Source organism: Macaca nemestrina, chromosome 7 (assembly GCF_043159975.1).
Source record: "Macaca nemestrina isolate mMacNem1 chromosome 7, mMacNem.hap1, whole genome shotgun sequence".
Classification (NCBI taxonomy): Eukaryota; Metazoa; Chordata; class Mammalia; order Primates; family Cercopithecidae; genus Macaca; species Macaca nemestrina.
Window position 1 is genome coordinate 124,547,738 of NC_092131.1, and position 19,197 is coordinate 124,566,934.

The 19,197-nt window shown below is 39.5% G+C and overlaps 1 protein-coding gene across 11 annotated transcripts in view; it reads left to right on the forward strand.

Annotated features, from left to right (window-relative positions):
• The window catches only part of LOC105491013 (S-phase cyclin A associated protein in the ER), a 560,926-nt gene that overhangs the window by 456,480 nt on the left and 85,249 nt on the right, over nt 1-19,197 (forward strand). For all 11 annotated transcript variants that reach the window (XM_071100885.1, XM_071100886.1, XM_071100887.1 and 8 more), the window contains one exon: nt 12,317-12,549. In XM_071100885.1, coding sequence (XP_070956986.1) covers nt 12,317-12,549 — 233 coding nt within the window. The remainder of the gene's footprint in view (nt 1-12,316; nt 12,550-19,197) is intronic.

A 19,197-nucleotide genomic window follows, 5' to 3' on the forward strand; every position in this document is an offset into this window, starting at 1 on the left:
CGGTGGTGATATCCCCTTTATCGTTTTTTATTGTGTCTATTTGATTCTTCTCTCTTTTCTTCTTTATTAGTCTTGCTAGCAGTCTATCAATTTTGTTGATCTTTTCAAAAAACCAGCTCCTGGATTCATTGATTTTTTTGGAGGGTTTTTTTTGTCTCTCTCTCCTTCAGTTCTGCTCTGATCTTAGTGATTTCTTGCCTTCTGCTAGCTTTTGAATGTATTTGCTCTTGCTTCTCTAGTTCTTTTAATTGTGATGTTAGGGTGTCAATTTTATATCTTTCCTGCTTTCTCTTGTGGGCATTTAGTGCTATAAATTTCCCTCTACACACTGCTTTAAGTGTGTCCCAGAGATTCTCGTATGTTGTATCTTTGTTCTCATTGGTTTCCAAGAACATCTTTATTTCTGCCTCATTTTGTTATGTACCCAGTAGTCATTCAGGAGCAGGTTGTTCAGTTTCCATGTAGTCGAGTGGTTTTGATTGAGTTTCTTAGTCCTGAGTTCTAGTTTGATTGCACTGTGGTCTGAGAGACAGTTTGTTATAATTTCTGTTCTTTTACATTTGCTGAGGAGTGCTTTACTTGCAACTATGTGGTCAATTTTGGAATAAGTGCATGTGGTGCTGAGTAGAATGTATATTCTGTTGATTTGGGGTGGAGAGTTCTGTAGATGTCTATTAGATTCACTTGGTGCAGAGTTGAGTTCAATTCCTGGATATCCTTTTTAACTTTCTGTCTCGTTGATCTGTCTAATGTTGACAGTGGGGTGTTAAAGTTTCCCATTATTATTGTATGGGAGTCTAAGTCTCTTTGTAAGTCTCTAAGGACTTGCCTTATGAATCTGGGTTCTCCTGTATTGGGTGCATATATATTTAGGATAGTTAGCTTTTCCTGATGAATTGATCCCTTTACCATTATGTAATGGCCTTCTTTGTCTCTTTTGATCTTTGATGGTTTAAAGTCTGTTTTATCAGAGACTAGGATTGCAACCCCTGCTTTTTTGTTTGTTTGTTTTCCATTTGCTTGGTAGATCTTCCTCTATCCCTTTTTTTTGAGCTTATGTGTGTCTCTGCATGTGAAATGGGTCTCCTGAATACAGCATAATGATGGGTCTTGACTCTTTATCCAATTTACCAGTCTGTGTCTTTTAATTCGACCATTTAGTGCATTTACATTTAAGGTTAATATTGTTATGTGTGAACTTGATCCTGTCATTGTGATATTAGCTGGTTATTTTGCTCACTAGTTGATGCAGTTTCTTCCTAGCATCGATGCACTTTACATTTTGACATGTTTTTGCAATGGCTGGTACCGGTTGTTCCTTTCCATGTTTAGTACTTCCTTCAGGGTCTCTTGTAGGGCAGGGCTGGTGGTGACAAAATCTCTAAGCATTTGCTTGTCTGTAAAGGATTTTATTTCTCCTTCACTTATGAAACTTAGTTTGGCTGGGTATGAAATTCTGGGTTGAAAATTATTTTCTTTAAGAATGTTGAATACTGGCCCCCACTCTTCTGGCTTGTAGAGTTTCTGCTGAGAGATCTGCTGTTAGTCTGATGGGCTTCCCTTTGTGGGTAACCCGACCTTTCTCTCTGGCTGTCCTTAACATTTTTCCCTTCATTTCAACTTTGGTGAATCTGACAATTATGTTTCTTGGAGTTACTCTTCTCAAGGAGTATCTTTGTGGTGTTCTCTGTATTTCCTGAATTTGAATGTTGGCCTGCCTTACTAGGTTGGGGAAGTTCTCCTGGATGATATCCTGAAGAGTGTTTTCCAACTTGGTTCCATTTTCCCCGTCACTTTCAGGCACACCAATCAGACGCAGATTTGGTCTTTTCACATAATCCCATATTTCTTGGAGGCTTTGTTCATTTCTTTTTACTCTTTTTTCTCTACACTTCTCTTCTCGCTTCATTTCATTCATTTGATCCTCAATCGCTGATACTCTTTCTTTCAGTTGATCGAGTCGGTTACTGAAGCTTGTGCATTTGTCACGTAGTTCTCGTGTTATGGTTTTCATCTCTATCAATTCTTTTAAGGTCTTCTCTGCATTGATTATTCTAGTTATCCATTCATCCATTCTTTTTTCAAGGTTTTTAGTTTCTTTGCTCTGGTTATGTAGTTCCTCCTTTAGCTGTTGTTTCTGCTGTTAATCATCAGTCACCTTCAATTAGAGCACAAAATGAATTCTTTCCTTATAAATTGATGTGGATGGTCTGCTGGTGCAGGCTTCATCTTCAACATCATGTCCCTAAACAAGTTATCCATTTGTAAGCTGCTGATTTCCTTGGGCCATTGTCCCCATAAACTTTTTGTTAAATACCAGTGATTTCACAATTCTTCCACCCAAGCTTCACCATAAATTTGATGTTTGTTCTTGCTTCAATGTTAGCAGAATTCATCTTGCTCTTATAGGAGATCTTCTCAAATTGATGTCTTATCTTTCTTTGTGCCTCCAACTAGAGCCTCATCAGACATAACAAGTTAGTATAAGTTTATTTTGGTACAGAAATAATTGAAATCCATGCATAGTTTTTCCAAAATACACATTTTTCACAAATGTTTTGAAGATCTCTTGTATTAAGGAACCCCTGCACTGTTTAGGAGGATGAACTAGATAATCACCTTGGGGCTTTCCAACTCTGGGAGTCTCTGATTTTCTCCATTCTTCGAGGCCTGCCATCTAGCATTATTATTAGATGGTGATTCCCTCGGTGGTGGTGTTATTTTTTTACCCCAACTTTCGCTGTTTATCTGTCCTCTCATTTGCATCAATACACATGCCCCACCACCTTTTTCATTGGTTTTTTAAATTATTTCCTGGGTTTTGCCTGTATTCCAGATAGATTACTTGAATAACTTAATGATCATAAATAAAGACCTACAGAATCATAGAATCTGCGACTTAAAAGAAGTCTCAGAGATTAACAAGTCCATCTTTGTATCAGGAAAGATACAATGGTGTTAGGGTATATCACCTAACATTGAGTCAGATGTTTTGAATTTGAGAAGCTGTTCCATTATTTGCTGACTTCAAGATCTTGTGTAAGTTGCTTAACCTTTGTGAGCCTCTGTTTTCCCATTTGCATAGTAGGCATAATAATAGATATACTATAGGGTAGCTATAAACATTTAATGAGATATATATATATAAAGGGACCTAGCTTGCCATCTTACAGTGGACTCTCAGTAAATACTGCTTAAGGCTGAATGTCCTCATTTTATACATAAGGAACTGGATACACACAAGTCATGCTGGTAGCAGTGGCTAAGATAGAATGAGAGAGACTCAGGCCTCCCAGGAAAGTGCTCCCAACACACCAAAGCTGCTTTGTAAATGCCTCTAAAACCTATTCATTCTTTCATTGGACAAATATTTAGGCATTGGAACTACAGAGACAAATTGTAGCTCACAGTTTAGTAGGAGAAACCAGTAAGAGACATTTAAAATGTAGTGTAATGAGTGCTGCAGTAAAGCACAGCATGTACAAGGTGTTTGGGAATTACAGTGAGGCACATAACTTATTTTAGGGGGTGGAGAAAAGAAAAGATACCTCTCATAGACTACAATAACTGAAACAGGAGTAAGAGGTGAACACATAGGATATTGCATAGAGAAGGGTTTTGCGCTCAAAATTCCTTTCTTCCTTTAATTCACTTTACAGCTTTGCCCAGGATGACTAAATACTATATATATATGTGTGTGTGTGTGTGTGTGTGTGTGTATGTATATATAAATATATATATATATATATATTTAATGCTGGTTTTCTCTTTACCTTGGACTTTCTACATGTCACAGTTATTGGTTTGGTGAATTTTTTAGTGAAAATCAGTGTCTACATGCATTTTAAAAATATTTATTGAACATCTACTACATGTCTCATGTTGTTCTAGGCACTGGGATTGTAGCAGTGATCAAGACAAAGTCTTGCCCTTGTAGAGCTTATATTCTGATTGAGAGAGAGAGAGGAAATAATGTACAGTATGTCAGGAGGTAGCTATTGCACTGGAAGAAAAAGTTGAGTAAGCAAGAAAGGGAAGATAGGTTTGGGGAGAGAAATGTTACTTTAAATAGGATACTCTGGCACAACTTATGGATAAGATGACATTTGAATAGAGACCTAGAAGAAGCGGAGAAATTAGTCATGAGGTTACCTGGGGGAAGGGCATTCCAGACAGAGGAAATATCAGAATGCGAGCAAGAGACAGACTGACTGAGTATATTAATTTGGAGAGTAATGGAGGTATAAGATAGATCAGAAGGACTTCCTTGGGCATCATGAGATTTGGAGCTTTTAGTTTGCAGGAAATGAGATACCAGGGAATGTGTTGAGCAGAGGAAGTATATGATTCAACATGTATAACAAAGAGTTTTGCAAGCATCGTGACCACTAAGGCATACACTATAAAGTTTGCTGACATTTTATCTTGTTAGGATTTTGGCTGCATTAAAATAGGCTCAAAGGCATAAATACGTTAGAAAAGGTAATGATATTTAGGATTAATTGCAGTGTCTTTAATATTGTCATAACATTATTTGGGGCATAAAAAGAAGGAGAATAGGCTGGGCGCAGTGGCTTGCGCCTGTAATCCCAACACTTTGGGAGGCCGAGGTGGACGGATCATGAGGTTAGGAGATCGAGACCATCCTGGCTAACACGGGGAAACCCCGTCTCTACTAAAAATACAAAAAATTAGCCGGGCATGGTGGCGGTCGCCTGTAGTCCGAGTTACTCGGGAGGCTGAGGCAGGAGAATGGCGTGAACCCAGGAGGCGGAGCTTGCAGTGAGCCAAGATTGTGCCACTGCACTCCTGCCTGGACGACAGAGTGAGACTCCGTCTGAAAAAAAAAAAAAAGAGGGGGGGATTTTAAAAGATAATAGTGGAAAACTACTAGCCACTTCTATGTGATTTCCTTTTATATTTTCAAGCATCAGTTCTGTTTTTATGCATAATATAACATGGGCATACACGTTTTATAAATATCTATGGCAAAAAGACTGTTTCATGTTTAATGACCATTTGGTATAGGAAATGAGGCTAACAATGTAAGAACTTGTGTCTGCTGCTGGAGCCTTTGCACATTTTTTGCCTTTTTTTTCTATACTCTGACACTGTCTTGACAGTTTTCTAAACAATCTCTTATTGGTTCTCAGTGAACCTAATTCATATTCTGACCATTCTGTATACACTGTACAGCTTGAAAATATGTAAACCTATCTTCAGAATACAAAAAGTAGTTATACAGAATGACCAGTAATTACTAATTTAATTTTCTCTCATGGAATCACATTACAGAACAATAGATTTATATTACTAATAAAAAGCATCTTTCTGTATTGCAAACAAGAATGTTGAAAGTATTTGAAACCGCTTTGGCAATGGGAAAAAAGAATACATGCTTGACTTTTAAAAGTTATAATGACTTTTAATTTAACTTTGCTGAAAACATTTTGATTCAGGGCTTGGTCCTATAAACATTGGGTTTCATTTTGGAATAAGTTTAGAGAATCGGCACCAGTATTTGTTCCAGCCCTGATGATTTCTGTATCCTCAAGGAAGTCTTTTTCTCCTCTGGACCTTGGTTTCCCCAAAGATAAAATGAAAAGATTTGATTCTAAGATTTTTTCTATATCTGAAACTGTATGAAATATCTACAGATTTTTAAAAGGTCAAATATCTTTTGAGGGGAATGGGAAGTTTTGCAATAAGATTATGTACATGAAATCACTGTATAATAAGAGTAGGATAATGACCACTCTAGGGTATTCTAAAGAAATATTCTAAAGGAAATACCTTTCATCCATTTGAAAAGAAAGCATGGTTTTAGATTTCTGCCTGAGGGATGAGAGATTCAGAAGGACCAGAAGTTACATAGCTCTCTTTCCCAGGCCAGGCTTGGTACATACCAGCAAGTGGTAGTTACAAACACTGATGCGTGCTGGGAAGGTAACCTTCCCCTGCTCCTCCACAGACCACCCACCCCAGAATGGAATGTGTTCCAGACTCAGGTAAGTCAGGTGTGTAATAGAGCAGAGTGGGGGAAGGGAGGAGGCTGCTTGCACACCTTGCCCAAAGGACACGCCCTTGGCCCAGCAGCTGTGCTGAAAGTAAGTTCAAACTCAAGTGTTGCTCTATAAGCAGATATCAGAACTCACGTAAGTGTGTATTTCATGTATTAAAGGTGTCCCAAAAGAGCAGGCTGCTCACAAGTGAGCTATTTTACCTCTGGCAAGTAACAATGATACCCAACTACATGAAAGACAGCAGGGCAGTATACTGCTTTGAATAAAATGTCATTTACAGTATAGATACCTTCTTAAAGTTTCTTTTTGTCAAATCTCATTTTTAAAACTAGAAGGTCTTTGGGAGGCTGAGGTGGGCGGATTGCTTGAGGCCAGGAGCTCGAGACAAACATGACGAAACCCCATCTCTACTAAAATATTAGCTGGGCCTGATGGCACACACCTGTAATGCCAGCTTCTTGAGAGGCCGAAGCACGAGAATTGCTTGAACTAGGGAGGTGGAGAATACAGTGAGCAGAGATTGCACCACTTCACTCTAGCCTGGGTGACAGAGCAAGACTCTATCTTTTAAAAAAAAAAAAAAATCATTTTGTCTCACTGAAGATGAGCCCCTCCTTACCTTAATTCTGGCAGTTTTGAAATTCTTTTCTAGATGAAGCATTGGTTTTCTATTACAACATTCCTGTAAAATAACTTAAACCCAGCAAAAGAAAAACCTATACAAAGGGACAAGGAGAATTTCTGGGACCATTTGAATAAAATGTCCTCTGAGACAGACCAAAAAATATTTTACCAAAGGTTGCAAGCAAAAAACCACTATTTTTAACAATGAAAGGGCCAATCTACTTGAAAAATATGAAATTTTCTATGAAAAAATTTGTTTCGGTGCTTGAACTGGATGTGAAACTCAGTGAGACTGTTGGAAAATAGGAGATCATGGTGACCAAGTAGGACCGTTCAGTAGAGTAAAGGCCTTTAGACCTGGGCCTGAGATCCTAGGATTTGGTCCAGCAAACCTGACAAGGGAGATTTGCCTTCTGCGGGGCCACAAGGATTCTTTGTGTAACTGCTAGATTGTTATAGAAGTTTCTCCATTTGTGTTTACTTTATGAGCAACTGACAAAATGGTGTTTGTAAAATTAAGCACAAAGCCCCCAGTGAGACAGAAAATCCAAAGTTGCCAGTCAGCTATAGGCAGAGAATATAAGAATAGTGTAAAACCATATATCTGATTTGCTTTACATTGAGCTTATTTTCTTGGAGCAGACGAGGAGGTAGCATTTGGTCCCCAAACCCCATTTACAGTTTCTAAATAATGAGATTAGTATGTTTCACCCAGAACTATCCCAACAGCCCATAAATACATTCTTAATTTTTTTTTTTTTTTTTTTTTTTTTTTTTTGAGACAGAGTCTCTCAAGGTCATCCAGGCTGGAGTGCGATGGCACAATCTCGGCTCACTGCAACCTCCGCCTCTCAGATTCAAGCAGTTCTCCTGCCTCAGCCTCCCAAGTAGCTGGAATTACAGGCACCTGCCACCATGCCTGGCTAATTTTTTGTATTTTTAGTAGATACAGGGTTTCACAATGTTGGCCAGGGTGGTCTTGAACTCCTGACCTCGTGATCCACTGCCTTGGCCTCCCAAAGTGCTGGGATTACAGGTGTGAGCCACCACGCCTAGCCTATATTCTTAATCTTTTGGCCAAGAGTAAAGCTCATGTGAAACCCCTAGTTTTTTAATGGAAGAGACATCAGTAAGGAAGTGTTTTAGCCCATGACCCATTTTCACATCCTCCCCCAGACATAGCTTCTACACAACTCTCAGTAAAAGAGATGCCCAATGGGAGGGAGTCACTGTGGGGTAAGGGAAACCACATGGGCTTTAGAGTCTTAGCAGATTGGGTTCAACTCCCAGCTCTTCCATTCAGTAGTTGTAAGACTTGGACACGTTGCTTGATGTCTCTGAACTTTGATTTCTAGTCTGTAAAAATTAAATGAGATAATATAAGGAAAATGATTAAGAACCTGGCCTGGTAGAAAACTTAGTAAACATTAGTTTTCATTCTTCCCCCACTACCCTCATAAGTGTGGCTCATATTTTAACCTTTTCTTGACCTCTTAAGGGTGTCATTTTGAGAATTAGCAGTTAACACTGATTTGTAGTAAATCCTAATTTCATAGGAAATAAAGATGATTCAGTCTGTCCCCAGATCGCAATGCCTTTTGTATTCTCATATCTGTCTTTTCTTGTTCTTCCAGAACTAGTATCACATTTTGCTACTGCCTACCTGTAAAATGGTCACCATTTTTCTCTATTTTTTTTTTTTTTCTGTGAGATGGAGTCTCTCTCTGTCACCAGGCTGGAGTCCAGTGGCATGATGTCAGCTCAATGCAACCACCGACTCCCAGGTTCAAGCAATTCTCTTGCCTCAGCCTCCCAAGTAGCTGGGATTACAGGCACGCACCACCATGCCCAGCTAATTTTTGTATTTTTAGTAGAGACAGGGTTTCACCATGTTGGCCAGGATGATCTCTGTCTCCTGACCTCGTGATCCGCCCACCTCGGCCTCCCAAAGTGCTGGGATTACAGGCGTGAGCCACTGTGCCCGGCCCATTTTTCTCTTTTATATTATTCCTTCTGTTTCTATAAACCAAGAAACCACATCTTGTTAGTTTTATAAAATTAGAGTCTTTAGGGTCTGAACAAAAGCCTGAGGATGAGCAAAGCATCAGTCTGCTCCCTTGGTTATGTATGTGTTAGGTACTCAAATGTTAGATGAGCAATGACATCAATTTTATTATCTCAGAAGTCTTTTTTATTTCCTGTTGACTCTCAACTGTATTTTTAAAAGTCCCAGTTACTGGATTAAAAAACTTCTAGATAAATGAAAGATTGCTAAGTACAATATGCATACATAGTGTTTTATTTGAAATACTTCACGATGAAAAACAGTACAAGGTTGTTGGAGAAAAAGGAATATGAAAATTTGTGATGAATGAAGAACTCTGACATTACCTAGAAATGTATTACTCATGTTCTTTCTGTAGTGTGTAAAAGAAAAAGAAAGTTGTATTTTAGAGGATTTATTGAGTTAATTTTAGAATGTGGCCAGTTGAACACATAAATTACATTCTCTCTGTCGAGAGGCCTTACTAATATTCTAGTAAATAGATGAAAGTCATAAACCCTCAAAGAAAGAGCACAGGAAGGAAAGGAAAGCAAGTGTTTTTTCTTTGTTTTTTTCCCCCCAATCTGGAAAGCACATGATTGAAAGACAGTTGCCTAAATTAGCAGAACGCCAGAAGAAAATTTGTGCCACAGAATCCCAGCAGGGCTCAAGAATTAGAGTTACTGGCTATCTCAGAAAATGAGGGCACAAGTGGGGCTGCAAAGAGGGTAATTGGTTGAAAGTCTAAATAAAAGGCAGTTTAGGTGCCCTGGATGCCTTAGAACCTACCTACTATATGTATAGCCAAGTGACTGTCATTGCCCAACCCTCAGAAAAGACACCAGTTTCAATCAAAGTTACATAGAACATGGGGACACCAGGCACAGCCATATAAAAACAAAGTGAGAAAACTCATTCTCAGAACAGTAAGACACTAAGCCCGCTTCTCCAGTGAACCTCTGAAAATGGGCACCATGTTATACACTCCAGGTTTGTGGAGGATATAAGATTTCATTCTATATCATGAAATTAACTGTCCCGGGAGAATAGACTTATAAATATTAAAAGCTGGGATCCCCGAGCAGAAAAAAGTGTGGTCTCAACCTAATCACCCAAATTGAAACCCCTCATGCAGAAGTTTGTATTCAGCTTCTGATTGATTAGATCCAGATTGTGATACACTGATACATTCATTCATCAGTCTTAAATATGAACAAAAAGCCCAAGATTAATACATATTTGAGGAAAGCCTCCAACCTGAAATACAGGAAAACCTCAAATGAAACAGAGACCATGGAAGAAACAAAAGAAAATCTTTTAAAAATTCTAATTTCACAAAGATGAGAAGATATTGCATCCATGAAATAAAAACAAGACACTACCAAAACATATAGAAAGCCAAAAAGAACTCTTGAAATATTAAAATATAATTGATGAAACAAAAAAAATTAGTAGGACTGGAAAATAAGGAAGTCTCCAAAGAAGTAGGAAAAAACATAAAACAGTGAAAAACAAGAGAAAAAATATTTTCTAAATTAGAAACTCAGTCTAGGTTCAAAATCCATCAGAAGGCCAAGCGCATTGGCTCATGCCTGCAATCTCAGCATTTGGGGAGGCCAAGGTGGGCGGATCACCTGAAGTCGGGAGTTCAAGACTAGCCTGGCCAACATGGTGAAACCCCGTCTCTACTAAAAATACAAAAATTAGTCAGGTGTAGTGGCACACACCTGTAATCCCAGCTACTTGGGAGGCTGAGGCAGGAGAATCGCTTGAACCCGGGAGGCAGAGGTTGCAGAGAGGTGAGATCATGCCATTGCACTCCTTTCTGGATGACAGAGTAAGACTCTGTCTCCAAAACAAAACAAAACAAAACAAAAAATCCAACAGAGAAAGTGGGAGGAAATTAGCAAAGAAATAATGCAAGAAATTTTCCCAGAAATGAAACATAAAACTTTCAAGTTGAAAAGACCACTGAGTTTTCACACAATAAATAAAATCTATACCAAGGCACAGGAAATCAGCCATAAGAAGATTCTGTTTCTGGAGTTTCAAAGTTCTACAGGATGTGTACTGAAGTATTAGGAATTAGAGACTTCTAAACGGCCATGCTTGAAGTGGAAAACAATGGAGCAATCCTTCAGAACTTAAAGGATATGGGTTCCAACCAAGAATCCTATATCCAGCCAAACTGTAGATAAAATGTAAGGATAATAAAAGATATTTTTAAACGTGCAGAATCTCAAAATGTTTCTTCCTGTGCACTCTTTCTTAAGAAGATGATGGAATAGACCCTACACCAGAATGAGAGAATTGTATGTAAAGAAAAGGAAGACATGTGATCCAAGAAATAAGGGCATCTAACCTAGAGCTGTGTAGTAAGCCTAGAGAGCTACCAGTCTAGGTTAGAGAAGGAGGGTGGCAGATTTCAGGAAGAATGTCTCCTTTGGAGAAGGAAAAAGAATCATCAATCCCTGATGTAGATGAACTTGAGAGGAAATTTCATTTTGACCAGAAAGATAGACAATTAATTGATGACACATAAATAGGAAATTCAACATATAGGGAAAAATGATTATCTCAGTAAAACCAAAAATTTTAGACAAACGGGTAAATATTAAGTAGATTAGCTGTGAATGTCTGCATAGTCATAACAGAAAAAACAATAACTATTACTCTGCAGTCGATAGTGCTGTTTACCAGATGTTCTGATTCTTTCTCTCTTTCCAAGTACATGATAGGATGACAGCTCCTGGCTCCCTTTGTGGTTGGGTGGACTTGTGTGACTAGTTCTGGCCAATAAGTTGCTTGTTTTTTCTAAGGATCCCCTTTTGGATCCAAGTGATCATTTATGCCTCTATCTTTGGTAGAACTGATACAGATAAATAGTGAAAATGAGGCAAAGACTGGTTGTCACCAAGTAAGTACATTTGTGGAATTTAATATTTTACCAAATATTTTCCCATTCATCTTCTTAGTTGAATTTCAGAGTTGTCCTGGGAGCTAGGGAGATACAGAAAGCAAGGAACTTGTCTCAGATCATTTACTGCAGAGCCATGGTCCAAGCTCCAACGTTCAACAACCACGTTACTTGTAAACTATACACAAAGAGAGCTGAGTGTGACATTATGTATAGGGAAAGAACTGTTTTGCCATTTTGTAGTAGGAAATGCAAATTTCATCCTGATATAGGAATTCAGGTTAGATATTTTTTAATACACTGTGATAAGAAACAGTGCTGTCATTTTATCAGTTTTTCTGAGTTCATTTAAATTTTTAATGTAATTTATTAAGTAAGTATTGAATACTCACTGTGTGCCTGTGCATATTCTAAGCATTTTATATGTATTAGCTCATTTAATAATCACAAAAATTATATGATACAGGTACTCTCGTTATCCTTGTTTTATAGATGAGAAATTGGGATTTTGAAATAGTAACCTTATCCAGGGACATCAGGTACTGAGGGTAAAGCTCAGAATTGAATTTGCAGTCTGATTTCAGAGCCAACACTCTTGAACATTTTAGATTGTCAAAATTACTTATGATTCCAGAAATGTTCTAAACTATCTCTGCCCATTTTTGGTGGTTTTATTGAAACATATTTACTGTACTTTTTTTCATCTAGGTTTATGTTCCAGATGAAAATAATACTATTTTGGGAAGAAATACAAATAAACAAGTTTTTGAAGGCTTGACAACGGGACTTCTCAAAGTCAGTGCTGTGGTTTTGGGCTGCCTGATTGCCAGTCGACCAGATGGAAACTGCCAGCCAGCTACCCCCAAAATACCAACACAGGAAATGAAAAACAAACCCTCACAAGGTGATGCTTTTAACAATCGAGTTCAGGACCTTATCAGGTAAAATTGCTAGAGTTCTTAAAACTTTGTTCTTTGTTAAAAAACTATATTAAAATAATTTAAATCTCAAGGCCCATGTTATGGCAGTGGGTCTCACAATGTCATTCACACATTCCTGGTAGAGAATACCAAAAATACCTTGTAAACATTTCTCAGATTTATCACCTTCACTCCATTGCTGCTATTAATACTTTACTTCAGATATTTAGGCTCTTTTGCAGCAGCAGACAGCATGTCTGTCTGTCTCACCCCCACCTTTTAAAAATAAGTTCTTTTTCCTAATTATAAAAGGAATACATGCTCAATGATAAACACAATTTGGAAAACACAGAAGAGCACAATGGATTTTTTAAAGCAGTTTTGTAGAGAGAAAGAAAATTCTTTTAATGAAAAGCAGTATAAGTAGAGCTCAGGTATCATTCTTGGTTGTTGTTTTGTTTTTGTTTTTGTTTTCTATCACCCAGTCTGGAGTGCAGTGGCGCAACCTTGGCTCACGGCAACTTCCGCCTCCTGGGTTCAAGCAATTCTCCTGCCTCAGCCTCCTGAGTAGCTGGGATTACAGGCACATGCCACCATGCCTGGCTAATTTTTGTATTCTTAGTAGGGATAAGGTTTCACCATGTTTGCAGGCTAGTCTCAAACTCCTGACCGCAAATGACCCGCCCGCCTCAGTCTCCCAAAGTGCTGGGATTACAGGTGTGAGTCACCACACCTGGCTTTTCTTGATATTTGGGTATGTGATGTTAGAATGTGTTCCGTTAGAGCTTTTACAACTTTCTTGATGTCAACTCTCTCCAACTGAAGGAATTTCTGAGAACTCCCCTGTCTCAGTTCATCTCTGGTTATAAATTGGTTCAGACTTAAAACAACAATAATAGCTACCATTTACAGAGTACCCATTATAGTACAATACCTTATACCTAGTAGGGTTAACCTTATAGGGTTATACCTACAGTGTAGTATAGTAACCCTAGAAGGTTCCTGTAAGTGTAAGGTAATTATAGTAAAGGCTTTGCAGCGCCGTAACTGTAGGATTTCTAACTCAAACTTTGTAGGTGAGGAAATTGCTCAGAGATGTTCAGTGCTTAGCCCAAGGTTATGTAATAAATAAGATTAAAAGTAGGTAGGAGAACTGAGACTGGAACTCATGGCTAGCTGGACTCCCAACACCTGTATGCTTTCCACTACACAGATGTGGCAATTTCTGACACCTGTTCAAGGTCAACCCTGTTTCCTTCTAAGGTCACCTTCTCTCCAGGGAAATTTACTCCTACTTTGGCATCTGAACTCATTTACCCTCGTTAATTTTTTATTTCCCAACAGAGTTTCATCTGGTGTTAATCAATTACCTGTTCTGCCTATCAGCACCTCTTCTGTGTTCTGCACTGATCTCTGGTTCCCCAAATCCATGCAATTTGTTGCTCTCTGAAGCTTATGGTTGCTTAACAGAAGAACAAGAATGACTCCTCTGTATTTGCTTCTTTCACAGTTCATAAATTTCTTCTGCTTTCTTGTAGTGCTTTCTTGGGAACAGTTGTTTCATTCAGTAGCTTCCTTACCCTTGATTACTTTGTTCACTTACCCCTTCTATCTGCCTGTCCTCTTTCCTCAAGTATATTTATTGCTGGAGAGCACCAGGCCTTTTGGGCCGCAACCATTTATCTTACAGCACTTGACTTTTAGCCTCCCTGGCCTTTCTCTCAGTTGCTTGATCCCATTCAATTCCCCATGTCCTTTTGGTTATTGTAGAGCTTTGCCCTCTCTGCTGACGAATGTCATTCTGTCCCTGCATTCTCCCTTGGGCTACCCTGTGATGCAGCAACCCTGCATTCTTGTCATCCAGACAACTTAGCCACGTGCTTCAGCTGTGATGAAGCAGAAGACCCATTCAAATGCTTCATTACAATTCCAGTGGGCTTTCCAGGGGGAAATACATACTTTTTCACATATGTTATTATAAATACCAAATCCTTCTTTTTATACCTTCCTTTAGGAGGTATTTTTCCCCTAATACCTTCCTCCTTTAGGAAGGAGCAATGGTAATCTGCCAAACCAAATAACTCATGTGACTTAAAAAGGATGATTGACAACCATACTGCTTCAAAAAATACCATGCCAGTCTTTCTCTGATTTGAACCACTGTTGTTGAATATTGTTTTCTTACAGATAATGCATTGTTAGTTGGCTTGGTAAAGCCTGTGTGTAAAACCGCAAACCATATTTCACATCTGCCTAGTGTAGCAAACAAAGCAATTTTTTTTTGTTAATCATTTTCATATTTGCCTTCTCACCTTCCCAGATATGAACTGACAGGAAGTCTCACTCCACTCCCTGTTACAATCTGGACATTTTTGTCAGTTGTGAAGTTGAGTAGAAAGGGCTCCAGTACAGTCATTGGAGCTGTTCTCTGGCTGTATCCCTGAAGTAGAGCAGGAGCAGATTCTGAAATCTATCCCTTCCTTCCCCTTATCTGGCATAGAAGAGGTAGGAAGATATCTAAGAGACATGAGATCATTACAGTATTTATTCTTATTATTTTATTTTTTTAAGTCAAGTTTCTGCATCTAAGCCATTCTTGGAAATATTTTTCAATTCGAAGTATGGTCACCCATACTAATTTTGTGCCAGACACTGTAGAAGGCCGTGTCAAAAATTTAAAAAGACTTTTACAGCATATCCAACTAATTTTATTTTACTATTAAATATCTGAATTTCTTTCACTTTTAATTTATTTTTTTAATTGGCACATTGTAACTGTATTAGTCCGTTTTCACACTACCGTTAAAGACATACCCAAGACTGAGAAGAAAAGAGGGTTCCACATGGCTGGGGAGGCCTCACAATCATGGCAGAACACAAGGAGGAGTAAGACATGTCTTACATGGATGGTGGCAGGCAAAGAGAGAGCTTGTACGAGGAACCCCTCTTTGTAAAACTATCAGATCTTTTGAGACTTATTCACTATCACGAGAACAGCATGGGAAAGACCTGCCCCCATGATTCAGTTACCTCCCACCAGGTCCCTCCCAAAGCTCATGGGAATTCAAGATGAGGTTTGGGTGGGGAGGCAGCCAAACCATATCATTCCACCCCAGCCCCTCCCAAATCTCATATCCTCACATTTCAAAACCAATCATGCCTTCCCAACAGTCCTCCAAAGTCTTAACTCATTTCAGCATTAACTCAGAAGTCCATAGTACAATGTCTCATCTGAGACAAGGCAAGTCCCTTCTGCCTATGAGCCTATAAAATCCATAGCAAATTAGTTACTTCTTAGATACAGTTGGAGTACAGGCATTGGGCAAATATACCCATTCAAAATAGGGGAAATTGGCCAAAACAAAGGGGCTACAGGCCCCATGCAAGTCCAAAATCCAACAGGGCCGTCAGATCTTAAAGCTCCAAAATGATCTCTTTTGACTCCATGTCTCACATCCAAGTCACGCTGTTGCAAGAGGTGGGTTCCCGTCATGTTGGGCGGCTCTGCCTGTGTGGCTTTGCAGGGTATAGCCCCTCTCTTGACTGCTTTCACGGGCTGGCATTGAGTGTCTGCAGTTTTTCCAGGCACGTGGTGCAAGCTGTCAGTGGATCTACCATTCTAGGGTCTGGAGGACGGTGGCCCTTTTCTTACAGCTCCACTATGTGGTGCCACAGTAGGGACTCTGTGTGGGGGCTCTGATCCCACATTTCCCTTCCACACCGTGCTAGCAGAGGTTCTCCATGACGGCCCCTCCCCTGCCGCAAACTGGGCACTCAAGGATTTTCATACATCCTGTGAAATCTAGGCAGAGGTTCCCAAACTTCAATTCTTGACTTCAGTGCACCTGCAGGCTCAACACCACATGGAAGCTGCCAAGGCTTGGGGCTTCCACCCTCTGAAGCAACAGCCCAAGCTGTATCTTGGCCCCTTTAGCCATGGCCAGAGTGGGTGGAAGTCAGGGTACCAAGTCCCTAGGCCGCACAGAGCAGGGGGGCCCTGGGCCTGCCCCACTAAACCATCTTTTCCTCCTAGGCCTCCAGGCCTGTGATGGGAGGGGCTGCCATGAAGACCTCTGACATGCCCTGGAGACATTTTCCCCATTGTCTTGGGGATTAACATTCAGTTCCTTGTTACTTATGCAAATTTCTGCAGTTGGCTTGAATATCTCCTCAGAAAATGGGATTTTCTTTTCTATCACATAGTCAGGCTGCAAATTTTCCAAACTTTCATGCTCTGTTTCCCTTTTAAAATTGAATGCTTTTAACAGCACCCAAGTCATCTCTTGAATGCTTTGCTGCTTAGAAATGTCTTCTGCCAGATACCCTAAATCATCTCCCTCAAGTTCAAAGTTCCACAAATCTCTAAGGTGGGGGAAAAATGCCACCAGTCTCTTTGCAAGAGTCACCTTTGCTCCAGTTCCCAACAGTTTCCTCATTGCCATCTGAGACCAGCTCAGCCTGGATTTCATTGTCCTTATCATTATCAGCATTTTTGGTCAAAGCCATTCAACAAGTCTCTTAAGTTCCAAACTTTCCCACGTTTTCCTGTCTTCTTCTGAGCCCTCCAGACTGTTCCAACCTCTGCCTGCTACCCATTTCCAAAGTCACTTCCAACATTTTCAGGTATCTTTTTAGCAGAGCCTCACTCTATTGGTACCAATTTACTGTATTAGTCCGTTTTTACCCTGCTGATAAAGACATAACCAAGACTGGAAAGAAAAAGAGGTTTAATGGATTTACATTTCCACATGGCTGGGGAGGCCTCACAATCATGGTGGAAGGCAAGGAGGAGCAAGTCACAACTCACGTGGATGGTAGCAGGCAAAGAGAGTTTGTGCAAGTGAACTCATTTTTATAAAAAAACATCAGATGTCATGAGACTTATTCACTATCATGAGAACAGCACGGGAAAGACCTGTCCCCATGATTCAAGTGCTCCCACCAGGTCCCTCCCACAATACGTGGGAATTCAAGATGAGATTTGGGTGGGGACACTGCCAGACCATATCAGTAACTGTACAAACTTACTGAGTACATTTTGATGTTTATATATATATATATATATATATATATATATATATATATATATATATATTATATAATCTAATCAGGGTATCTATTGTGTTCATAACCTCATACATTTGTCATTTGTTTGTGGTAAGAACGTTCAGAGGCCTTTCTTCTAGGGATTTTGTAACATATAACACTTTACTGTTAACCATAGTTACTCTACTATGCAATAGAACACCAAGATTTATTCCTCCTATCTAATTGTAGCCTTTTACCCATTGACCAACCTCTCTTCCTCCTCCCTTCTTCCCCCACCCCCTCCTCAGCCTCTGGTAACCACTGGTGTACTCTTTGCTTCTGTGATACCAACCTGAACTTCTCTTTTTAGATTACACACTTGAGTGAGATCATGCAATATTTGTCCTTTTGTGCCTGGCTTATTTCTTTTTTTTTTTTTTTTCATTTATTTTTTATTATTATTATACTTTAAGTTCTAGGGTACATGTGCATAACATGCAAAGTTTGTTACATATGTATACTTGTGCCATGTTGCTGTGCTGCACCCATCAACTCGTCAGCACCCATCAACTCGTCATTTACATCAGGTATAACTCCCAATGCAATCCGTCCCCCCTCCCCCCTCCCCATGATAGGCCCCGGTGTGTGATGTTCCCCTTCCCGAGTCCAAGTGATCTCATTGTTCAGTTCCCACCTACGAGTGAGAACATGCGGTGTTTGGTTTTCTGTTCTTGTGATAGTTTGCTAAGAATGATGGTTTCCAGCTGCATCCATGTCCCTACAAAGGACACAAACTCATCCTTTTTTATGGCTGCATAGTATTCCATGGTGTATATGTGCCACATTTTCTTAATCCATTCTGTCACTGATGGACATTTGGGTTGATTCCAAGTCTTTGCTATTGTGAATAGTGCCGCAATAAACATACGTGTTGCATGTGTCTTTATAGCAGCATGATTTATAATCCTTTGGGTATATACCCAGTAATGGGATGGCTGGGTCATATGGTACATCTAGTTCTAGATCCTTGAGGAATCGCCATACTGTTTTCCATAATGGCTGAACTAGTTTACAATCCCACCAACAGTGTAAAAGTGTTCCTGTTTCTCCACATCCTCTCCAGCACCTGTTGTTTCCTGACTTTTTAATGATCGCCATTCTAACTGGTGTGAGATGGTATCTCATTGTGGTTTTGATTTGCATTTCTCTGATGGCCAGTGCTCTCTGATGAGCATTTTTTCATGTGTCTGTTGGCTGTATGAATGTCTTCTTTTGAGAAATGTCTGTTCATATCCTTTGCCCACTTTTTGATGGGGTTGTTTGTTTTTTTCTTGTAAATTTGTTTGAGTTCTTTGTAGGTTCTGGATATTAGCCCTTTGTCAGATGAGCAGATTGCAAAAATTTTCTCCCATTCTGTAGGTTGCCTGTTCACTCTGATGGTAGTTTCTTTTGCTGTGCAGAAGCTCTTTAGTTTAATGAGATCCCATTTGTCAATTTTGGCTTTTGCTGCCGTTGCTTTTGGTGTTTTAGACATGAAGTCTTTGCCCATGCCTATGTCCTGAATGGTACTACCTAGGTTTTCCTCTAGGGTTTTTATGGTATTAGGTCTAACATTTAAGTCTCTAATCCATCTTGAATTAA